The sequence below is a fragment of the Helianthus annuus genome, chromosome 17 (genome assembly GCF_002127325.2).
Source record: "Helianthus annuus cultivar XRQ/B chromosome 17, HanXRQr2.0-SUNRISE, whole genome shotgun sequence".
Lineage (NCBI taxonomy): Eukaryota > Viridiplantae > Streptophyta > Magnoliopsida > Asterales > Asteraceae > Helianthus > Helianthus annuus.
In genome coordinates this window covers 153,450,586-153,472,083 of record NC_035449.2, presented here as the reverse complement: position 1 = coordinate 153,472,083, position 21,498 = coordinate 153,450,586, and the positions used below count along the sequence as shown (strand labels likewise).

Here is a 21,498-nt window from a genome sequence, read left to right as displayed (position 1 = left end):
TCCATAATATTTCGTCCCGCCAAGAAAGCCGATTGTTCCTCGGAGATTATTTTCCCCATAATACCTTTAAGACGGTTCACCAAAACCTTCGAGATGACCTTATTAATTACGCCAATAAGGCTTATAGGGCGAAAATCCATAGGAGAAGCTGGATCCTTAACCTTGGGAATCAAGGCTAAAAACGACGATGTGCAACAACTATTTAACGTTCCATCTGCGTAAAACTTGTTAAATAGAGCAATAAAATCATTTTGAAACCCTTCCCAAAATCTTTTAATAAACTTAAAATTGAAACCATCCGGCCCGGGCGCCCTATCCCCGTCGCAGTCCCAAACAGCATCCTTTATTTCGATTAGCGAGAACGGAGCTATCAGATGTTCCGCTTCGCCATCCGAAATACTAACCAAATTAGGACATGTAAGTTGTGGACGCACTTCCCACGGTTCAGTGAATTGTTTAGAGAAGAAATCAAAAAAATTTTCTTTTATCTCCCCCGGATTAGAAATCCAACCCCCATTATCATAAATACCATTAATTCTATTGTTTGACAAATTAGAATTAACAACGCTATGAAAAAAGGAGGAATTTTCGTCACCTTCTAGTGCCCATCTCGACCTCGATTTTTGTCTAACATCCATTTGTTTAAGCCTTTCCATTTCTAAGACGAACTGAATGCACTCAGTTCGAGTGTCCAGTTCTTCCTGCCGAAGTGGTCTTGATTCAGCGATGTGTTCTAGATCACCGATAAGCTTCTTTTTTGCTAGATAAACCCCCTCTGTCCTCTGTTTTTCCAGAGCCAGCCAATCCTTAATTTTGTTCTTTAGCCATCTTAACTTAACCGCCAATCTCAGATCCGGTGGACCCGAAAAAGAGAAAGCTAAGCATAATTGTGTCACGTGCTCTTGGAACCCATTTATTTCAAGCCAAGAATTATAAAACCTGAACGGCGTGTGCCCAAAATCTGCTGGCGTGGTATTTAGAATAATCGGCCTGTGGTCCGAGATGTCCCTGTTAAGGGCAAGGACCGAGGCATTTGGCCATCTTTCTAAGAAACCTAAGCAAACCAAAAACCGATCGAGTTTGCTTAGTTTTGTACCATTATCCGAAATGTAAGTGAATCGCCCTCCACCCATGTTGTATTCATGTAGTGCAGCTGCCAGTATAAACTGATTAAAGGCATCAGCCTGCGACGCCACAAATTCAGAATTTTGACGATCTGCTGGTTCCCTTACTTCATTGAAATCCCCCATCATAACCCAAATTCCTTGAAGAGAATTCCTGACCTGCAATAAATTGGACCAAAGCTCTCTTCGCAACACAGCGTCATTAGGTGCGTAGACGTTGACCAAATTGATTCTACAGTTTTGATGAATCAATCGGCCTGCTTCTACCAAAAAATACCGGTTCTTAATTACATTATCACAATCAAACATTGATGGGTTCCATAGACACGCTAGACCCCCTGACCTTCCTTGTGCGTCGACTGTCGCCAAATGAAATGCAGATCTGCCCCAAAAATTACTAAACAGAAACTTAGAAGAATCACCTAGTTTGGTCTCTTGGATAGCAAGAAAATGGATGCCATGACCCGTTTTAATACCCCGAACCCAATCAACCTTTGTAGAATTCTTCACCCCCCTTAAATTTATGCTCAAAAAATTCATTGAGAAACCTCAAAACCTCCATCACCAATAATAGCCTTTGCCGTGTCATCTTCAAAGCCGCGTAAGTCGAAACCAACCTTTTCGCCCACTGTTGTAGTGGCGTATACTTCTCTGGAAATCGACCCAGATTGGCGACCACCATCTGTCGTTGTAGAAGGGTTTGGCAACACCTCCTCCATCTGCTGATGATGGAACAATCTAGTTGGGGGGCCTTGGGTGGAGCCTACAGAAGGGGGGCTCCTGGTATCCCTATTTCTTTTTCCCAACATGTTCAAGGGAGTAGGCCCATCACAGGTATCCTTTTTATTCAACCCACAAAAATCCTCTCGGCCCAATTGCTTACCCAATCTTTCCTCACATTGTGTTTGGTTATTAAGCCCAGGTGTATTAGCAGGCCCAATATCTTCTTTTGTCCTGTTTGAATTACTTCCCTGGTGAGGCCCAGAGCCGTTGCAATTGCCAGCCGCCAATTCCTCTCCCACATCATCATTGTTACTTGGAATCCTAAAAGTCTTTTCATTTTCCCCATGCACATTGTCCCCATAATTTTCATTCCTGGGAGAATGTGTGGACATCTCCACTTCCCCATGCAAAATACTGCCCTCCGGCGGCTCCTTGTTGCTTTGCTTATTCCGGCCGCCGTCCGGCGACAAGTCAGGCCTGATCTCACCTTCTTCGGTGTCGTCCATCATATTTGGCTCATTATCCTTATTGTTTGGCTCCCATCCCGAGACGTTCGTCGGTTTCTCGCCGTCTAAATCCGGTTTCCAAACTCCTGCATTTTCAGTAACCCATATAACGAACCTCCTTTCTTTCCACTGTACGACCACCGTCTCCTCTATTCGTTTCCCGAGAGGTGCTAGCACCATGACGGAGCTATCAGAGTTATCAGATTCTAACCAAGAGAATGGCGATTCCTGAACAACTTTCCCAAAAAGACCCCCAATCTGGTCGAATAGAGAGTTATCTCTGAGGTGAACTGGCACACCAGTTATCCGAAGGGACACGACCCGTTCCATGGGAAGGTCCTCTCCATTCCAAACGTGGAACCGACTAAAAACATTAGATAAGCAGTCCGAGTGGTTACTCATAATGTCCTTAACTATCTCCGGATTTCCTAACGTAAGTAGCACACTTAAACCCCCAACATACGATAAGCCGTAGTTATCCAAACCACCGTCCATAAGGATATGATGCAAATTACTAAGGGTGCTCAGATTTTTTGCTATGCCATGGATTGAACGACCGATGCAATGTAGTGGATACTTTGAACCGTTACTGTCTACCGAAATCGTCTTTGAGCCCATGTTTGTAACGTGGGAGTTATCTTGAAACAAACTTGCAAATGATTGACCTTCCTTTACCGTCGCTCCCCCGAAAAAAGCCCCGCCGCTGTTCGGTTGATTTGTTTGTGTGGGTACCTTCGGCTTCCAGGTCTTTTCACCGACTACCTTTGATGTGTAAATGAATCTTTTGTGATTTTTATCGTACTTAGCCAAGGATACCGACACCTTTGCTTCGAGTATCTTAACTGTGTTCATATCCGCTAAGGTTGCATCGACATTCTCTACACCCACGTAGCGGATGAATCCGAAACTATTCCCTCTCTTGTCTTTCTTACGAGCCACGTATGCATCAGTGACGAACCCGTGCGGTTGAAATGCACGCCAAAGAAGCATTTTAGAGGTACGATCTGGTAGGTTCTGCACCAGGAAGGTCATCTCCACGCCATTACCTCTACTTTTCCGGTACTTTTGGTACTGAACTTCCGTCCACGGGATGTCGTCGCCATCCATATCCCCCTTCCTACCACCGTATAATAGTGTTAATCTGATTTGATTAACTCCTAATCGGTTCCTTTTCTTGAAATGGATCTATTATTGAAAATAATAAATTTTAAATTATTAAAGCATAAATAAACTTCATATTATCATCATACTATGAAAGATAAATTACTTGCTCAAATGTGCTCCAGTTCCTTTCACATCCCGATGAACTACATGTTAAACTAAGCACTTTCATAGCTAATTGTTGGATATTTGGGACTTCTTTCCCAAACAAATTCCACCATTGAGCTACAAATATAAAACTTAGCAAGTATTAATGTAGTATACCTAAAAAATAAGATAAAAAATTCAAAGTAAGTTAACTTACCAGAAGCTATTGTGCAATGTGCTCGCTTTGCAATATCTAAAGCAAAACGGCCCTCTTGGTTTACCCACTTCACCATCTCCTTCATGATTAAGTCTTGTTTGTCCTTTGAAGGAACAAGTCTTTGAACACACTTGATCATCCCATCCGTCACCTCTTGATCTTTCTCAATTTCAGGCCTATAGCAATAGAACTCCGGGTTAAAGTAGTAACCCGCCGCATGCAATGGATGGTGGAGTTGACAATCCCATCTTTTGTCAATAATAGCCGACACCACTTGGTAATCAACGCTATTTTCGCCTAAAGCCTTTTCAATTGTTATCTTAGCTCTTTCCATACCTTCATATACATAACCCATTGCGGGTTTTTTCTCATTGTCAACAAGACGAAGTACGCGTACAATAGGACCCATAACTTTAAGAGTGAAAGTCACATTGGTCCAAAAAGCATATGTTTGAACAACATCCTTAGCCCGCCTTCCTTTAGGTTGTTTTGCCCATTTACTTTCCTTCCATTTATCACTAGTAAACATGGTTCTCAAAGCTGACTTTTGCTTATGCAAACTTTGTAAAGTAAGATATGTTGTTGCAAATCTTGTAACTCCACTTCTTGTTAACTCCTTGTTCTTTGTGAACTCTCTCATCATGTTCAAAACACCACAATGGTTGTAAATATAACCAACAAGAAAAATTCCTTCTTCAATGGTTTGTTTGACTTTAGGAATCTTTCCAACATCTTCAAGCATTAGATCTAAGCAATGTGCCGCACAAGGGGTCCAAAACAAGTGTTTCCTTTTGTCCATCAATAAGTTGCCTAAAAACATGAGATATAAAAACAATGATTAGTATTTATTACTTAAAAATCAAGTAGCTCAAACAACATTAGATATAAAAACTAACCAGCTTGTTTAAAGTTGCTTCCATTATCGGTGATAACTTGAACAACATTTGATTCCCCGACTTGTTCCACAAATTTGTCAAGTAGCTCAAACACCTTTTCCCCTGTCTTCATATAAGAAGAAGCATCAGTCGATTCCATAAACACGGTTCCTTTAGAACTATTGACCAAAAAGTTGATCAATGTTCTACGCCTCCGATCTGTCCAACCATCCGACATAATTGAACACCCGGTTTTTGACCACTCCACCTTTTGCTCTTCGATCCACTTTTCTACATTGTCTACCTCGTTCTTTAGAAGTGGAACTCGCAACTCATGATAAGAAGGCGGCTTGAGATTTGGCCCATAGTTTCCGATAGCTGCGATCATCTCTTTGAAAGCATCTAACTTAGCAACATTGAATGCTATTCCCTCTTGGTAAAAAAACGCAGTTATTGTTTGAATTGTTCTTCCTCGGAGTTCTTTGTCACAAGCATCATTTATGCTTGTTTGTCTCAAACTTGTTGAGTTTCCTTTACTTCTTGTTACATGCATATCAATCAGGTCTTTTGTGTTTGACTTCATCTTTTTGTTTCCCCCACCAATATTAATTCCACTCCTCTTCTTTTGAAAATTTGATATCTCGATTACCTCATTATCGTCTTCATCCTCAACAAAATCTAAGTCATCGAAAACATCAACAATAACATTCTTCTTTGCCTTTTGAATTTCCACGTACGCTTTCAATTCGTCTCTAGCATTTGTAGGACACTTGGTACATGCTTTTGCATTAAAGTTATACTTCCACCCGGGATCTTTTCTTAATTGTGATGATGCACCAGGTGCATCAGATGTCATATTCTGTAGGGAAAACAAACAACGAAATATCAAAAGATTAAACAACGGCCTAAATTACACAGACATTTATTTTTTGGCTGGCTAAATAAGACCTTATTAAAGCCCCTAAGCTGCTGGAACAATTACACAGAAGAAGAAAGAAACAGTACAGTAACAAACAAAAGCCAACCACTTAAATTAGATCCTATGTTGTCAAAAACGAAAATAAACAAGAACATAAATATAATTATGTGGTAGTGTGGTACTTCTACAACAATAAATGTAAGAGGGGGCATTAGTTCTTTCAAAACTTCGGGGATATGTTACTACCAAACTGATGATATAAATGGGCCTTTCCGAGGTTAAATGGCAGATAGAACATATTACAGCTGAGGGGCTTATATATTTGAATTGATGCTGAAAATTAGTTGGAATAAAATAAAAATCATCAGCAATTTAATGTCAGTTTTAGTCGGAAATTGAATGCTGCTAGAAGCATATACAAGCACAATTTAGCATATACAAGCACAAATACATTGGATCATGAATAAAGGTAGATAGGGAGAGAGGGTGAGAAAGAGATTACAGGCCGTCTACATAAGCACAAATACATTGGATCTAGCGTTAAAGAACGGACAACGTCATCAAAAGTTGCTCTGATTTTGTTAAAAGAGTTGTTAAGTTCCGGGATACATGAAGCAACATCTTCCCGGAACTCATGTGAGTAGCAGCAACTGTTGTTACCCTCCCCATTTCCGGCTTTCAGGCCGTTTACATAAGCTATACACTCCTTCATAATATCTTTCGCACGATTTCGAAAATGCCCAATTACAAAAGCCTCAAAGTTCTGCATCATTCACCATCCACAACATCTCTCATTATTTAGTTAACCAGCCATACATACTAGTAAGAATAAAAACACAAGACCTTACCTTGGGAGGTTTATTCATGATACACGTCATTATTTTGAGCGACTTTATCAGGACGTTCTCGTTGTAGAGAAAAGAAAAGTATTCTGAGACCACAGAGGCTCCACACTCTACAAATCCAGGTTGGTGGAACAAAGGGTCAGCGTTCAAAACTTGATCCCGTATGGCAACCAGAACGTCGTACACGGTCGTTTGAAAAGGCTCCCAGATACTTCCAGACGGTAAGGTCCATTGGTGGCTAAGGTGTAAGCGAACTTCACCGCATTTGAACATATGTGGATTGATAGCATAACCAAAAGAGCGAAGGCAGAAAAGCTTTAAGAAGAAGAAGAAAAAAACCATAAGAATAACACATCAGTGACCAACTATACGTGTGTAGAAAGATGAAGAACAAAAAGAGGGACATACAGGCGCCTGTTGAGGAAAACATGCTCTGAAAATAACATCAATAAAGAAGAGCCCATCATGATACGGAGTCCCCTTTTGTCCAATGATTACAGCCGTTAAAACATCTATCTTCGATTTATAGGCCCTCACAAATATTGAATCCGGATCTAAACAAAAGAAAAAAGCTTAAAGATATGTATATGCGTATGCATAAACCCTCACAAATAGTTTTATCTCTGTATCAAAATAAAAGAAAATGCTCAAAGATATGTATATGCATTACTTTGCAACTGTTTTTCTAAATTCAGCAACTCGCGTGTTATGCCACTAGCCATAGCCAGCACTATCTGAAACATATGTGCATCAAAGTGATTAAGCGTACTTAACAACAAAAAACATTATTATTATTATTAAACTCTTAACAATCCAATGACAGTACTTACCTCCATGGGCGGACCTAGGTGAAGCCCAGGGTGGGCGGGCGCACCCCTTGAAAAAAAAAAATTAGTATATTTTTTAGGCAAAAAACCCGACCGCACCCCATGAAAATATGCTTGAACACTCATCCGCACCCCAACAAATAATTTCTGAGCCCGCCACTGCTTACCTCCTCCTTCTCGCAATACTTAGAACCAGAAAAAAGATTATCTAGTGGAGGTCTGTTGATGATCTCAAACCCCTTGAAGTGTTTATACCTATCGAGAACATCATCATCATCAACCCCGGCAATTTGGGAAGTTTTATCACTAGGATGCGGTAACACATCTTCTTTATCAAAAACACCAACTCTTGAATACTTCTCCATGAAATAATCAAACTTTGATCTATACTTTTTGCAAAATGCCAGAAACCGATCGCAATGTAGCCAGTCTTCCAGAGGATTTAGACGGCATACCTTCCTTTCGTAAGGCATCTCAGAGTCTTCATAATATCGCAGCTGTGTGATGGAAGGGTAGATGTAATCAATGACAGCCTACAAGAAACAGAAGACCATAGAATCATCGGATAGTTAAAGTAATGTTGAAGCATGGCCGTAAAAACAGAAAGATAATAATACCCTACACGTGTTGTCCACCACTGACTCCTCGTCGAGGCCTTCAGCATCAGTTGTTAAGACCTGTGATGAAATAAAGTAAGACATATCTACAAGCACAGGCATTGTGTGTATGTTGTAGAACTGATTTTTACCATTGAAATGAAAAAAACATTATTTATTTGCAAACAAAACATCATCATCATATTGGCATAAATGGTTATGGTCGTGGCGGAACCAGAACTTTTTAACCGGGGGGTCGTAATAGAAATTTGTTTTCACTAGTTTACATGATTGCCTTTTGCTAATTAATCGACTCGTCGAGTAACATGTCTTGAAACCCTTATAAAATTGTTATATTTCAACATTTTTGCAAAGACATTTAACTTTTGCAAAGACATTATTAGTTTATACCTTCACAAACTTCAAATATAGGAAAAACACACTTTAGTTGACAAACCTCTTTCGTGAAATAGCTTCTCCTTGCTTCATTTAAAATAGTTTACTAGTAATTCTATTTTTTCTCAATCATATAAATAATATTTTAGTTGATATTTAACGTATGGAATTTGAATGTTTGTTTTGTATTGTTTATCCTTTTAACTATCTTTTCAAATATGATAAATGAAATTCTTTACTTATCTAATAATTAAAATGACGAATATAATAAAAAATTAAAGAAATCTTACAAACTAAAAAAGTTATATCGTTTTATATCATTTAAAAACAAATAAACAGTCAATTAACAATACTTAAAGAAATAAAAAATAATAATGTAAAAAAGGTAAAAGTTTACACAGATCTAGAGGAGGAGCATACTTTTATCTCTTTTGTCAGATTAGATGGGTAAATAATAGACATATTTAACATAAACTCAAATTGTAAATATTTTATTATATATGTTAGTTCTTTCTTCTTCTCCATCATCAAAACGGTCCGTTCTCTGCAATTAAGAAACCAGTTTCAGTAGTAAAATTACAAAACTTATTAATCCTTGTTATTCTCTCTTCACTTTTAACAATACAGAACAAAGATTAGAGGGTCAAACCGTCAAACACACCCAAAAATATATGTCCGATAACTGAATGTTTAGCCGGAATTTGGTCGGCCGGAGGGTCAACTGACCCCAGACCCTCCTGTGGTTCCGCCACTTATGGATACGATTTTCATACCTCCTTTCCTTTATTCCTAGCTACCCAACTCTGTGGTGGATCCATTCATGCTCGGCAACAACGATAATCCTATGAATCAAAGTTCACACACATAAATAACTTACCGCCGCGGGAATAAAACCTAGAGAATCCCGTAAAATGCAATTTGCATCCTTAGGTTTGATGTTCGATCAACTTCCGTCCCCCAACTTTCTTTCTTTCTTTCATTTTTTCTTTTTTTTTATACATTAAGGGTATGTTTGGCAAAAGTAGCTGGTGGCTGGTAGCTGGAAGCTGGTAGCTGGTGGCTGAAAGCTGGTAGCTGTAGCTGGTAGCTTTTTAGATATATTTGGTGTTTGGTAGAGTAACTGGAGCTTTTAATAAAATGTATAAAATGACCAAAATGGACATAACTAAAAATTTAGAAAGTTGGTGCATTAAAAAGCTCCTTATTTTTAGAGGTTAAAATAGTCATTTTTTCCTAAAAGCTTGTAGCTCCTTCTAAACGCTACTAGTAGTAGCGTTCAACCAAAAGCTTCAAGCTCCTAACCTAAAAGCTTAAAGCTCCTTCAACCAAACAAGACTTTTTATTGAGTATGAGCTTTTTCTTAAAAGCTTAAAGCTAGAAGCTCCTAAAAGCTCTTAAAAGCTCCATGCCAAACATACCCTAAGTAAACTGGATGGATAATTAAGTAATTTACATCATATACATAAGTAACATGTTGGTGCATGGAGGCTGTACCTCATGCTTAGGGGGCCTTTCAAAATAAAAAAATTGATGTTACATTTTTAATCCACAACTATTTGAAATTTTTACTTTTAGTCCAAAAGTTTACATCTTTTCAATTTAACCTCACAACATTTTACTTTCAACTTTGGTCCCCTACACTTTTCATATGTGGCAAATTTTTCGTTTTACGTTTTGTTCAAGATTTTGCGAGTTAACATGGTGCAACGTGCGTGTGTGGTTCAACGTTCTTACGTTTCGTTTTATGCTTCGTTCTAAATTTTGCGAGTTAACATGGCGCAACATGCGGGCATGGTTCAACGTTTTTACGTTTCGTTTTACACTTCGTTCTAAATTTTGCGAGTTAACATGGCGCAACGTGCGTGCGTGGTTCAACATTTTTACGTCGTTTATTTTTTCCCACTTGACAGGTTCGCCATAACACGCAGTTCCTAAATGGACTTAGTTATTATTTTCTATATTTTACGTTTCGGTCGAATTTATTCGCATTAACACACCCCAACTTTAATGTTGGTGGTTGCTGGCGATGGTATGACATTAGTGCTATTTATCACGGTTTTACGCCTCCACCACAACGAGGGGGCCTTAATACTAGTTATACATAAAAATAAACATGGCAGATGAAAAGTCTCCATTCAAATCCGTCTTCAAAATAAGGTTTCTTCCAAACTTGCCCCTGTACGGCTTTACCTCCCCTCGCTCACTCCCCCCATTGATTAGTCAGGCTCATACATCGACGAAACTCATACATCAAACGACGCCATTAATCCTCCAAACATTAAATTCATCTTTACATCTTCTCTTCCGTTTTGAATCCCTGATTCATTCTTCTTAACAATTTAGGGTTTCATATTCAATCTCAAATTCAAGCAATTACGTTTGTATTTAATGTTTAACTAAGTTTTAGGGTTTCATTTATACGATCTCGGTTCCAATTAAGGTTTTCTTATGAGGAATTGTGTTCGATTTTGTGGATGAAATAGAGTATGCTTTTAAAGTTGTTAAAGCAGTAGGAGTCACCTCAATCAATGTTCGAGGCAAAGACTCAGTGTGTGTTGTGACTCATAAGAAGGTCCCGGTGAGTTTAATTTCTATTTTTAGTTTTAAAGGATTTAGATTGGATGGTTTTGTAATGTTTTAATGATGGTGTAGGACTAGCGTTCGGATCCAACCAGTGTTACACATCTTGGATTGTTGGCTACTCGCACTACATAGCATCACTATATCATTCTTAGGTTTCGTATTCTTTATGTGCATTTTTGCCATACCGTAGATAAATTTAGTTAACAATTGCTTATATTCGTACATTGAAAAGTCTAGTAGGGTGCCACGCGATGCGGCTGGAGCGAGGTAGTTTTCTTCGTTTGTATAATACTTATTGTAGCATCATTGCGTTGCATATACGTTATAACCATTACACATGTCTAGTAACTAATAAATTTAGAATTTTCATGATCAAGTACTTAAAAAATCATTAATGCAATAACGTAGTACATGAATAAGGAAAAAAAGTCTTAAACATAAAAGTTCAACAAAGTAACAAATGAATAAGGAAAAACATGTCTTAAACATAAAAGTTGAAAACTAAAAGCTCAAGTGTGAACTACTTTGTATCATGTTGAGATGAATTTAGTCATCATACGTCTTACATATCTTAATGATCTCATCTATATTGTGACGTCACCATTTGTCATCAAGAGGAGAGATCCCCATAATTTATGGTATCTCTTTCTATTTGATTGTTACATCCCTTGGAGGATGAGTTTCCTTTATGTTCTCTTATTTGATTGACACGTCAGTAGTTGGAGCAGGTTTGGGAACTAAAAAAATGTTAAGTATTTTAGCTACATATGTTTTACCATGTTATTGTTATATATTATAGTATAGATACCTGACACATTTTTCTCGTTATCTTACCCATAACAAATTTCTAATCTTTCTGTAATAGAAAAATGAACAAGCAAGTAAAAGTGACCAAAGTGTGTAAAGTAATGGCATCATGTAACTATATTTAGAATGTAATTGTGTAAACTACCAAATGCATAAAGTAATCATTACGTCCTCACTCACAGAGTAGTTCATCCGTCACGTAACACCTCTTAATAGACAACATTTGAGGTGTATACCGCGTCTCGTCTGAAGTCTTTGGCAAGTTGTACAAATACCTTTATATTAGTGTGTGCTATCCCACTTGATAAAGTGACATACAATTATCTATGTGAAAATACAGAATCCATAAGATAAACACCAACATGCATAATTATTTGACCTTGAGTTTGTTGATTTCATGGAAAAGCTAAGTCAAATGGGAAACTGTTTTCGTTTTAGCTTGAACATGAACATGTCATCTTTAGAAACACATAGAGGGATTCTTGGCAAAAATATTATATTTCCAGTATGTTGCCATGTTGCCTAACGACTATCTTTACATCAATAACATTGCGCTGGAAGCCTTTACATATCAATCTTATGCCATTACACAGACCATGTGATGGATCGATATTCCGCAACAATATTATAGGACAGTCGATTTTTAAACGAAGTCTATGAGGTGGTAAACCACTAACAGTTGGTGAATTTAAGAACTCGACCAGATAGAAGTTGTGGTGATCGTCTCCGACTTCATCAAAAATGTAGTAAACCTTTTCTTCCCCTTGAAACATGTCAATCATTTGATCATTGATCTCTTCAACACTGTCATTTTTAGTGGACTATATTGCTTTAGAGGTTATACAATCAGAAGAATATAAATTACTTTGAATTGATGAAAATCAATTCTTTTATAAAGTTTGCTCAATTACTGAATGGAAATGTCATGTTATCTAGTATGTGGATATACATTCTTTCGATTCATTCTTTAGATCCATCACTGACTCTTAAAGGGGAAACGGATTTTATCACCCCAAACTAATCAATTTTGGCCGTTGTCACTCTCAACTTTAACTTTGGCTCCCACCACCTCATACTTAACACTTGGGTTGCTCTATCACTCAGGGGTTAACCAACCACTAACTCTGTTAGTTTTTAGCCTATGTGGCATGTTGACGTCGCCTTTTTTCCCATGTGGCTTGCTGAGATGTCATTGTTATGTATTATCTTTTGTATTTACTATTTAGATCTGATTAAAAACATAAAATTAAAAGATTTTTTTATAAAACCCCACATGAGTCATCACCCCCCTTTTTTTCTCTCTCCCTAGCTGCAACACCACCACCACCACCATCAGCGCCACCAATTGCCACCATCATCATTAACCACCACCACAGTCATAAGACAACAAACTCTGCTTCTACTGTTTCTTTCTCTTTTGATTTACAATAGCAACAACACTTTAATTGTTGGGTGGTGTGAACGAGGTTTGGTGGAAGGTGGTGGGTGCAACGGTGGTTCGAAGCAGCGGCTGGAATCAATCTGCAAAAAAGGCTACCTAATGCTGAAATCGATCTGCAAAAACGGCGGAATAGGGCTCATGAGCTTCAGCCGCCACACCCAAATTCACCTCAAACGTGAGTCTACAACGATTCAGGGCCACACCGAATGTCAAAGAGGCTACCATCTCAGCCGTAGGACGCTGAGTTTGCCTGAATATCTCTGTTGTTCTTCGATTAGTTCAACAAAGGCTTTTGAGTGTTCAAGAATCAGAGTAAGAGAAATGGGTGGAGCATGAATTGAGGTCAAAATTGGGACAAACTCGAGCGGATTTTGGAGGATTTTAAGGTGGATTCATGGATGGAATAAAGGAATTGGAGTTAAGGTTTGAGAAAGGGGGAAAGTGAGGTGGTGGTGGAGAGAGGAGGGGTGGGACTTTATCTTTTTAAATATTAAAAAATAATATCTTTTACACATCATCATGCCATATCAGCTAAAAATGCCACATCAGCAAAAGAAACTAACAGAGTTAGTGGTTGGTTAACCCCGGAGTGATAGAGCAACCCAAGTGTTAAGTAGGGGGTGGTGGGAGCCAAAGTTAAAGCTGAGAGTGATAGCGGCCAAAATTGATTAGTTTGGGGTGATAAAATCCATTTCCTCACTCTTAAAAGAAAATCATAATACTAGGGATCATTTAGCGCTCTAAATCAATAACCTGACCCCATTTCCATTCAGAGAGACTATTGGATCTCTTTCTTTGAGCTTCAAACATCATGAATTGTTAGTCCATTTTATGTTAAGTGTTGAAAAGAAATCTCCTAGAAAATCGTTCGTAGCTGATAAAAGAAGGAGTCAGGTTGAAGTTTTCAATTACAGTAGTTGAGTGCTTCGAATCTACAAGCAACTAATTGTTGATTTGTAGTAACTGTGCGATCAACATGAACTTATGTTATTGCTAATGAACCCACCACCAATAACTGATTACCAAAATTAACTGTAAATTATTGCAATCGTCAAACTAGCATTATCTTCCATGAAGCATCATGTTGTTTTAAGTAAGCATTAGGGGTGGATAGGGTGCCCTTGGGTACTGCTACCCTCTATGGTAGGTCGGGCGAGTAATGGCTATGGGTATCAATCACCAAAGAAAGGCGTGTGTTTATGTCTGTTGGCTCATGTGATCCTTCCTGAAGAACATATGATACAAAGCCAAAACTGCTTCTACAACAACTGATCCTAATAACAGTGTTTTGAATTCTATTTCCCTCCAATTGCAGTGGCATCCACCATCTGATGATATCTAAAGTCTGCTGATACATAACGACTGTTATGTACAAATCTCTGATGAAGTATAAAGTCTATTGAAGACTAATCCTCTGTTGAAGTCAAAGAACTGCTGGAAGTCAAAGGCCTGATCAACCTTTATGGAAAGCACTGCTCAAGCTTCATTAGTGAGTGAGCCCATCAGCGGATAACATCATCAGCAGTTAATTAATCAATGTTTATTGTAACAATGTTTGTAATTATCAGTGTTTAGAGTTTGTTAAGATTGTTAGTTGTCACTGTCTAGGTGACGTCAGCCAAGATGCTACAGTGTTTAGGAATGTACTATAAATAGATAGTGCATGTACTGTTCTATTAGCTCTTTCACACACTTGCATTTTGTACGAACTAGCACTTGTGAGCTCAAGCTGAGGGGAAGATAGCAATTCATGCATACGCTGAATCTTTTGTAATCAAATCATTCGACACAAAGTATTTATGATGAAAGTTGTTCTTTCCTTGTTTGTGTTATAAAGTTTTTCCTTCATTTCCGCTGCAAATTATCATCTGTTTATCTTCATTCATTTATCATCTTATAAAAACAACACAAACAAGTAAACTCAGATCCTAACAATTGGTATCAAAGCATAGGTCGCTCAAATTCGATTTAACAGTCAATTTGACATAAAAGATCAGCTCAATTTCATTGATACTGTGTTGTTCGTATTTATTGAAAAACAGTGTACAAGTTTAATCACGTTCAAAGTTGATTATCCAAAAATTCTGTATAACAACCAAAATGTCTTCACAATCACAAGATCCTCACAACACCGGCACACTTTACAAGCCACCTATTCTTGATAGATCTGAATACAATATCTGGCAACGTAGGATGGGCCATGTGTAAGCACAACAAAACACCGGTTGCTGGAAGTCTGTCATCTTTAGACCTCATGTTCCAGTGGTGCCAAGTGCAGAAGATCCCAAGGTCCAAGTACCTAAAAGTCCTGAAAATTACTCTGAGCATGATTTTCAGAGAATTGAGTTAGATGCTAAGGCATTCAGTATAGTGGCCACAACACTACCCAATGACATATATGCTGGCCTGTTACACTGTAACAATGTTAAAGAGCTATGGGATGCACTCAAAGAGCAATTTGGCGGAACAGAAGAGGTTTTTGAAAACAACAGAGAGGTCTTAAACCAACAATACGAAACATTCTGTCATGTTAAGGGAGAGTCATTGACCTAGCAGCTTGAAAGGTTTAGTTGTCTAATTAGTCAGCTAAAACTGGTTAATGTTGAATATGCTAAATCTACCTTAAACAGTAGGTTCCTTAGATCATTACCAGGAAAGTGGGACACTATAGCCTTTGTTACTAGAAATTCTGTGGGGTTCAAGGATTTAAGTCTGACCCAACTTCATGGTAGGCTTCTCACATATGAAAGAGAGCTGAACCAGAAAAAGAAGTTGCAGGAATCTGGAAAAGTGGCTGATGATTACTTTTTTGGTAACACAGCACTTCTAGGCCAGGAAGAGTCATCTGGTGGTAGTAAGGACCAAAATTATGATCACTATATTGACATAACTGCAGGTGGAGTCTTCAATTCAGACGGGAAACCTGCAACTCAAACACTTGACTGAATTGAAACCAAACCTTCCAAACACTTCCCTTTGCTTCCGTAAACCCTATCAACTCAAACGGGCAACCTATTTTCTTGCTACCTGTTTTCCTCACTGTAGCTACACTCTTGTACTCCCCATCAAGACTGCATTGAAACCAAACCTTGAAATTACTTCCTCTTTTATTCGACCTTTTAATCACAATGACATAGCCATTGTCCTTTCCCGTCTTCTGTACATAATCCACCAACTTATCACGTGACGAAAACTTCCAGTTTGTATAAAAATATTGAGTAAGAGCATTCCTCATCCTGCTCACCACCCTCTCCCTGGTCGGGATAGTCTTGCTGTACATAGCTCCGCTCACCACCGTAACCATGGTGAAGATAGTCTTGTTGTATATAGCTCTGTTCACCACCGTAACCGTGGTCGGGATAATCTTGTTGTACATAACTCTGCTCACCACCGTAACCATGGTCGGGATAATCTTGTTGTACATAACTCTGCTCACCACCGTAACCATGGTCGGGATAGTTTGGCTGACCGTACGAATATTCAGCCTTAGGATATGGTTCACCTCCGTATCCGTAATCCGAATAGCCGTGTTGTGCGTACGAGTCTTCCACAGGGATATTCAAGTCCAACTGGACCGTATTGTCACGATAATGAATGCCAGATACAACCTCCTCCTCCCTTGTGTTGGAAGGGACCGTTTTATCGTACGAGATAAAAATAGCGGTTCCCTCGTAAGAATCTAGAACAACGGACTCCTCAGAGTATTCACCGAAAGGTAGTTGCTAAACCACGACATCGTAATCACTAAACAAATGCTCTACTCAACAGAATTTTCATAGTTAAAAAAACACAACAGAAAAGCAACCTCGTCTAGAATAAATCCTCGTATCAACTGTCACATCATGTTTGGTCTGCAAAAGAACCCTAAACGCCCTGTTTTGGCCAAAGCGGGGCGCTTTGGGGTACAGAACAGGACCTCGTACTACTGTCACATCACCTTTTGTCTGAAAAGCAACCCTAAACACCTCGCTTTGGCCAAAGCGGGGCGCTTTGGGGGTGTGCAAATAAGGGATGAGTGTGTGAATATCATGATCCAATTTAAATTGTACGAACGATGACATGGCTAAACGAGGGTTGTCACATTCGAGATACGCTCCAACCTCGTTACAAACACGTAAGTCGTCCTGCTCTAAGACGTTATAGTATGAAAATGTATAAACAGCAAAAAAAATGATTTAGTTTTATTTTTGAAAATTTACAAACCGATGTGAACTTAACTACCGATTCTTGGTTGGCTCCACATAGTTTATCAGAATTTTACATTTGCATCACCGCTCATCTGATAGATCCTAATACGTGGCAAATGATGAAATATATGATTGCGACTAAATTGTTTGCGTTCCACACACCCAAGAAAATTTATCTTTAATTTACGATTATATATTAAAAACTTTTTAATTTTAAAACATATATTCTCATTGTCGTCCAATAACGCCTTAAATAATACAACTGCGTTAAAAAATAAAATATACAATACAAATTGAATTGCAACAACATTTTTATTATTATTGAAGTGTCACATATGTATATATTATTGATTTGGTTGTGCATGATGGTTTCATCATTGGTATTGCTGATAATTTCAAAAAAGCTTTTAGAAACATGTCACGTCATATTTTTTAGAGTAAACTGCCATTTTGGTCCCTGTGGTTTGGCCAATTTTGCCACTTTAGTCCAAATCTCAAACTTATTACATCTGGGTCCCTGTAGTTTGCATTTTGTTGCCATTTTAGTCCAAAATCCAAAAACCCTATTTTTTGACTGTTGCAACCTCCTATTTTGTCCTGTAGTGCAGGGGCATTTTGGTCATTTTGCTTTTCATTTTACATTTTCTTAATTAACTTCATCCCCAAATAAATCATCATCATCATCATCATAAAACCCTAACAGACTCTCTCTCTTCTCTCTCTAAATCGATCAGTTAAGTTGAGACCTAGATCGATCAACATAATCCCCAAATAAATCATCATCATCGTCCCACCTGAGCACCACTCCGGCGTCGTCCCTACCGAAACTCAGATCCACCATCGTCATCGTCATCTCTGCGTTCCTCTCTCTCTCTCTCATGTTTCTCTCTCATTCGTGTGTATTGGAGAGAAAAGCTTTGAGTTTCAGATCTGAATCGAAATCAGAAATATTATAATCTGATTGTTTGTGGAGGTTAGAGATCAGAGAGATTGGTGGTGGCGGTGGTTATGGTGGTGGCGGTGAAAGAATGAAGCAGAAGCTCCGGCGGCTGTGCGTCTTTTTTGGATGGTTTTAGCGAGAGGGCAGGTGGTGGGGCGGTGGCGGGTGGAGTGACGGTGGTGGCACTGCAGATCTGGATCGAAATGGCAGTTTACTCTATGAGGCAGAGAGGAGCAAGGGTTTCTGAGGGTGGTTGCCGCCTCTTTCCGCCAGTGATTTTGATTATCTTCAACAACCCTCCGTTATATATGTATATGTATTGAGAGAAAGAGAGAGAGAGAGACAACTGTTCTTTCGTGGTGTGTGTTGTTACTTGTTCTGTTATGCTTGTTCACCATGAGGCTGTGATGATTTCACCTAATCCGAGTCAAAATTGGGTCAACATTTGAGATTTTCCGCAGCTTGGCGTGACAGAATCGGAGGAGGGCAAGTGCGCTTGCAACCTCTGTTTGCAGCCATGGCGGTTTTACAAATCGGTTTTTGATTTTCTTGAAGATGATGTTCTTGATTTTCTGGATTTTCTGGGTTTTGATGATGATGTTTGATTATGTTCTTGAAGATAGAGATCTGAGCCTCGTTTCTTTTTACAAATCGGTTTTCTGGATTTTCTGGATTTTGATGATGAAGTTTGATGATGTTCTTGATTTTCTGGGTTTTGATGATGAAGTTTGATGATGTTCTTGAAGATAGATGTTATTAATTACTGAAATGTTATAATAAATTAACATGGACCAAAATGCCCCTGCACTACAGGACAAAATAGGAGTTGCAACAGTCAAAAAAATAGGTTTTTTGGATTTTGGACAAAAATGGCAACAAAATGCAAACCACAGGGACCCAGATGTAATAAGTTTGAGATTTGGACTAAAGTGGCAAAACTGACCAAACCACAGGAACCAAAATGGCAGTTTACTCTATTTTTTAATAAAGTAAAGAAAGATATATGAAATATAGTAAATTTTTTGACAATACGAATTTCCCCTAATTTAGGTGTGAATTAGGACGTACATACTAGGTGAAATTCGACTTTTAAAATATGTGAAAGTGTTTTACGATAAAAAGAAACTTTACAAACTTTTTATAGTTGTCTAGTATCGGGTGCTCGAGCTATAGCGTTCCCAGATAAGGATTGGGTGTATCAAGTTTCTCACAGATTTTCTTATGGTTTTCAAAAACTCAACTACAAAACTATCCGAGGGTTATTATCCCACGAATTCGAAAGTAATTCACAAAATATTTTAATGGCTAACCAAATAAGAGAGTATGAAAACAGAACTGATTTGTTTATAGATATAATAGCACCAATGAAAGAAAAAGTTAAAAAATAATTTGATAAACTACCACCTGCCTTTTCTTGTGTCGCCGCTTTAAACGCGTGCATAATTGTCAAGGGGGTTGACACTATAATCGACAAACTAAATTCCGATTTGAGTTTGTACGAAAATGATCCAAGTTGGGCAATCAACATAAAATGTTTTGCAACATAGTCTTCAAACAATGTATTATATGTAAATAAGATGTGGTCCCAACTCACATACACACTCAAGAATTGGGATCAAGTGATAGTAGCTCGAGCAGGTAGCCGAAACTTAATTTATTTAATACTGTAAGAAATGAAACGACTAAACGACAAAGGGGCAGCACCTCAAGTAGCAAACTTGGTAGGTGTGAAGGCAGGGCCGTCTCTGAAAATCCCTAAGAATTTTTAGGCCCTGTGCGAGTAGGAAAACTGGGGCCCTCAATATAAATACGTGTATATAAAATCAGTATTAGTATTATGACGATGGTTGTAATAACAATAAACAATAAAAAAATATTATGGCAAAATGATCTATGTTAAATAGTGAGGTCTCCATATGTATTAGACGGATGAACAAGTTTCAGAATCGGACGACATTTTCTATATCTCAAAGTCCCCAATAAGCAACAAAGATTTTAATACGCACATTACATGTTTCAATCAACATATAGGGTTCAAGTGTTATCTAAACATCGGTATGAAAATGAGCTCAATTAATTTCAGAATTATTAAAAAAACTTATCAATTATCACAACTATTCATGTTCATAAAGTTAATACAAAGCTCAAATTAGCATGGATTGAGAAAAATATCTGAGTTTTATGTTACAAATAAATTATTACACCTAACATTAGTTTCATGAACAAGCAAAAGCAACCAACACTTCAATTATTTAAGCAAAAAGAACTCTAATATATATAAACATATCTAAATTAGTTTGCAACACTAACCATTTCATATAAGTAAAATAAATGATACTAGAAAACAGAGTCCTACTAGGTTTATATTGTAAAAGAAAGAACTTATTATGTAAATGATAACATTAGGAAAAAAAAAAGAACTTACAAAAATTAAACTAAAGACTAAAAAAGTAAATTTGTTGGAGCATAGGGGCCTTATGAGTTTCCACCAATTAAAAAATAAGCTGAATCATCTAGTTGAGGCCCAAACAAAACTTGGAAGAACTCAAGAAAGTACAAAAAGGAAATCAACACCACACGGAATCGAACACTGAAGGTTTAAATTGGTAAAAAAGTGACCTTTCCACTGCACCAAAGAGCAACCTTGTTTATGTTTTTTCGTTAAAAGATTTATATATAAATTATTATAGGTATATTTTTAAACAATTTTGGGCCCCTCGATATTATGGGCCCTGTGCGGTGGCACTTCCCGCACAGGCCCAAAACTGGCCCTGTGTGAAGGAATGAACTTTACAAACACATACACTTCTAATGACTTTAAAACATTGATATATTGGTTGGTGAAAAGAAAAGAAATCCCAATTTCTCTTAATGACAAGGTTTTTACCGATATGAAGTACAAAACTCACTTTATCAACGTTGGAGATGTGTATTTGTCTAAAGGATCATTTGGACGCGATTAATCGTATACAACACAAAACAAGTCTTGAAGACAAACTAGAAGTTGAAGAACAAATAAACGCGTAAGAGGTTAATGAGGGAAGAGGTTCTGCCATATCCGACGAAGAACCGACCTACGATGCATTGATTTGCATAAACAATAGTTCGAACGAAGAATAAACACTAAAGATAAATAAATGTGTTTTTAATATTTGTAATTTTTATAGTTATGGATTTTTTATTTAACTTTTTATTTTTCTAGTTTTAAAAATTAATTAAAGTTGAATTTTATATATTCCTTTTGTTAAAGAAACAATAAATTGT

General features: G+C 37.8%; 1 protein-coding gene across 1 annotated transcript; it reads right to left on the bottom strand.

Moving 5' to 3' along the window:
* Window positions 1–6,069: 6,069 nt before the first annotated feature.
* On the bottom strand, window positions 6,070–8,097 carry LOC118488908 (probable ubiquitin-conjugating enzyme E2 25). Its single transcript, XM_035986333.1, has 5 exons — window positions 7,288–8,097; window positions 7,128–7,191; window positions 6,866–7,011; window positions 6,461–6,772; window positions 6,070–6,375 (listed from the first exon to the last, which is right to left on the bottom strand). The coding sequence occupies exons 1-5, from the start codon at window positions 7,408–7,410 to the stop codon at window positions 6,070–6,072; spliced, it is 951 nt and encodes a 316-aa protein (XP_035842226.1). The 5' UTR covers window positions 7,411–8,097.
* Window positions 8,098–21,498: the final 13,401 nt, after the last annotated feature.

Excerpts from the sequence above, each read along its gene's own strand:
- LOC118488908 (XM_035986333.1), bottom strand. The coding sequence starts at position 7,410 with ATGAGTGTTCAAGCATATTTTCATGGGGTGCGGTCGGGTTTTTTGCCT. Across the intron at positions 7,012-7,127 it reads TTTAGAAAAACAGTTGCAAA|ATCCGGATTCAATATTTGTG; the intron begins GTAATGCATATA and ends TCTTTTGTTTAG. Across the intron at positions 6,773-6,865 it reads GTTTTCCTCAACAGGCGCCT|CTTTTCTGCCTTCGCTCTTT; the intron begins GTATGTCCCTCT and ends TTCTTCTTAAAG.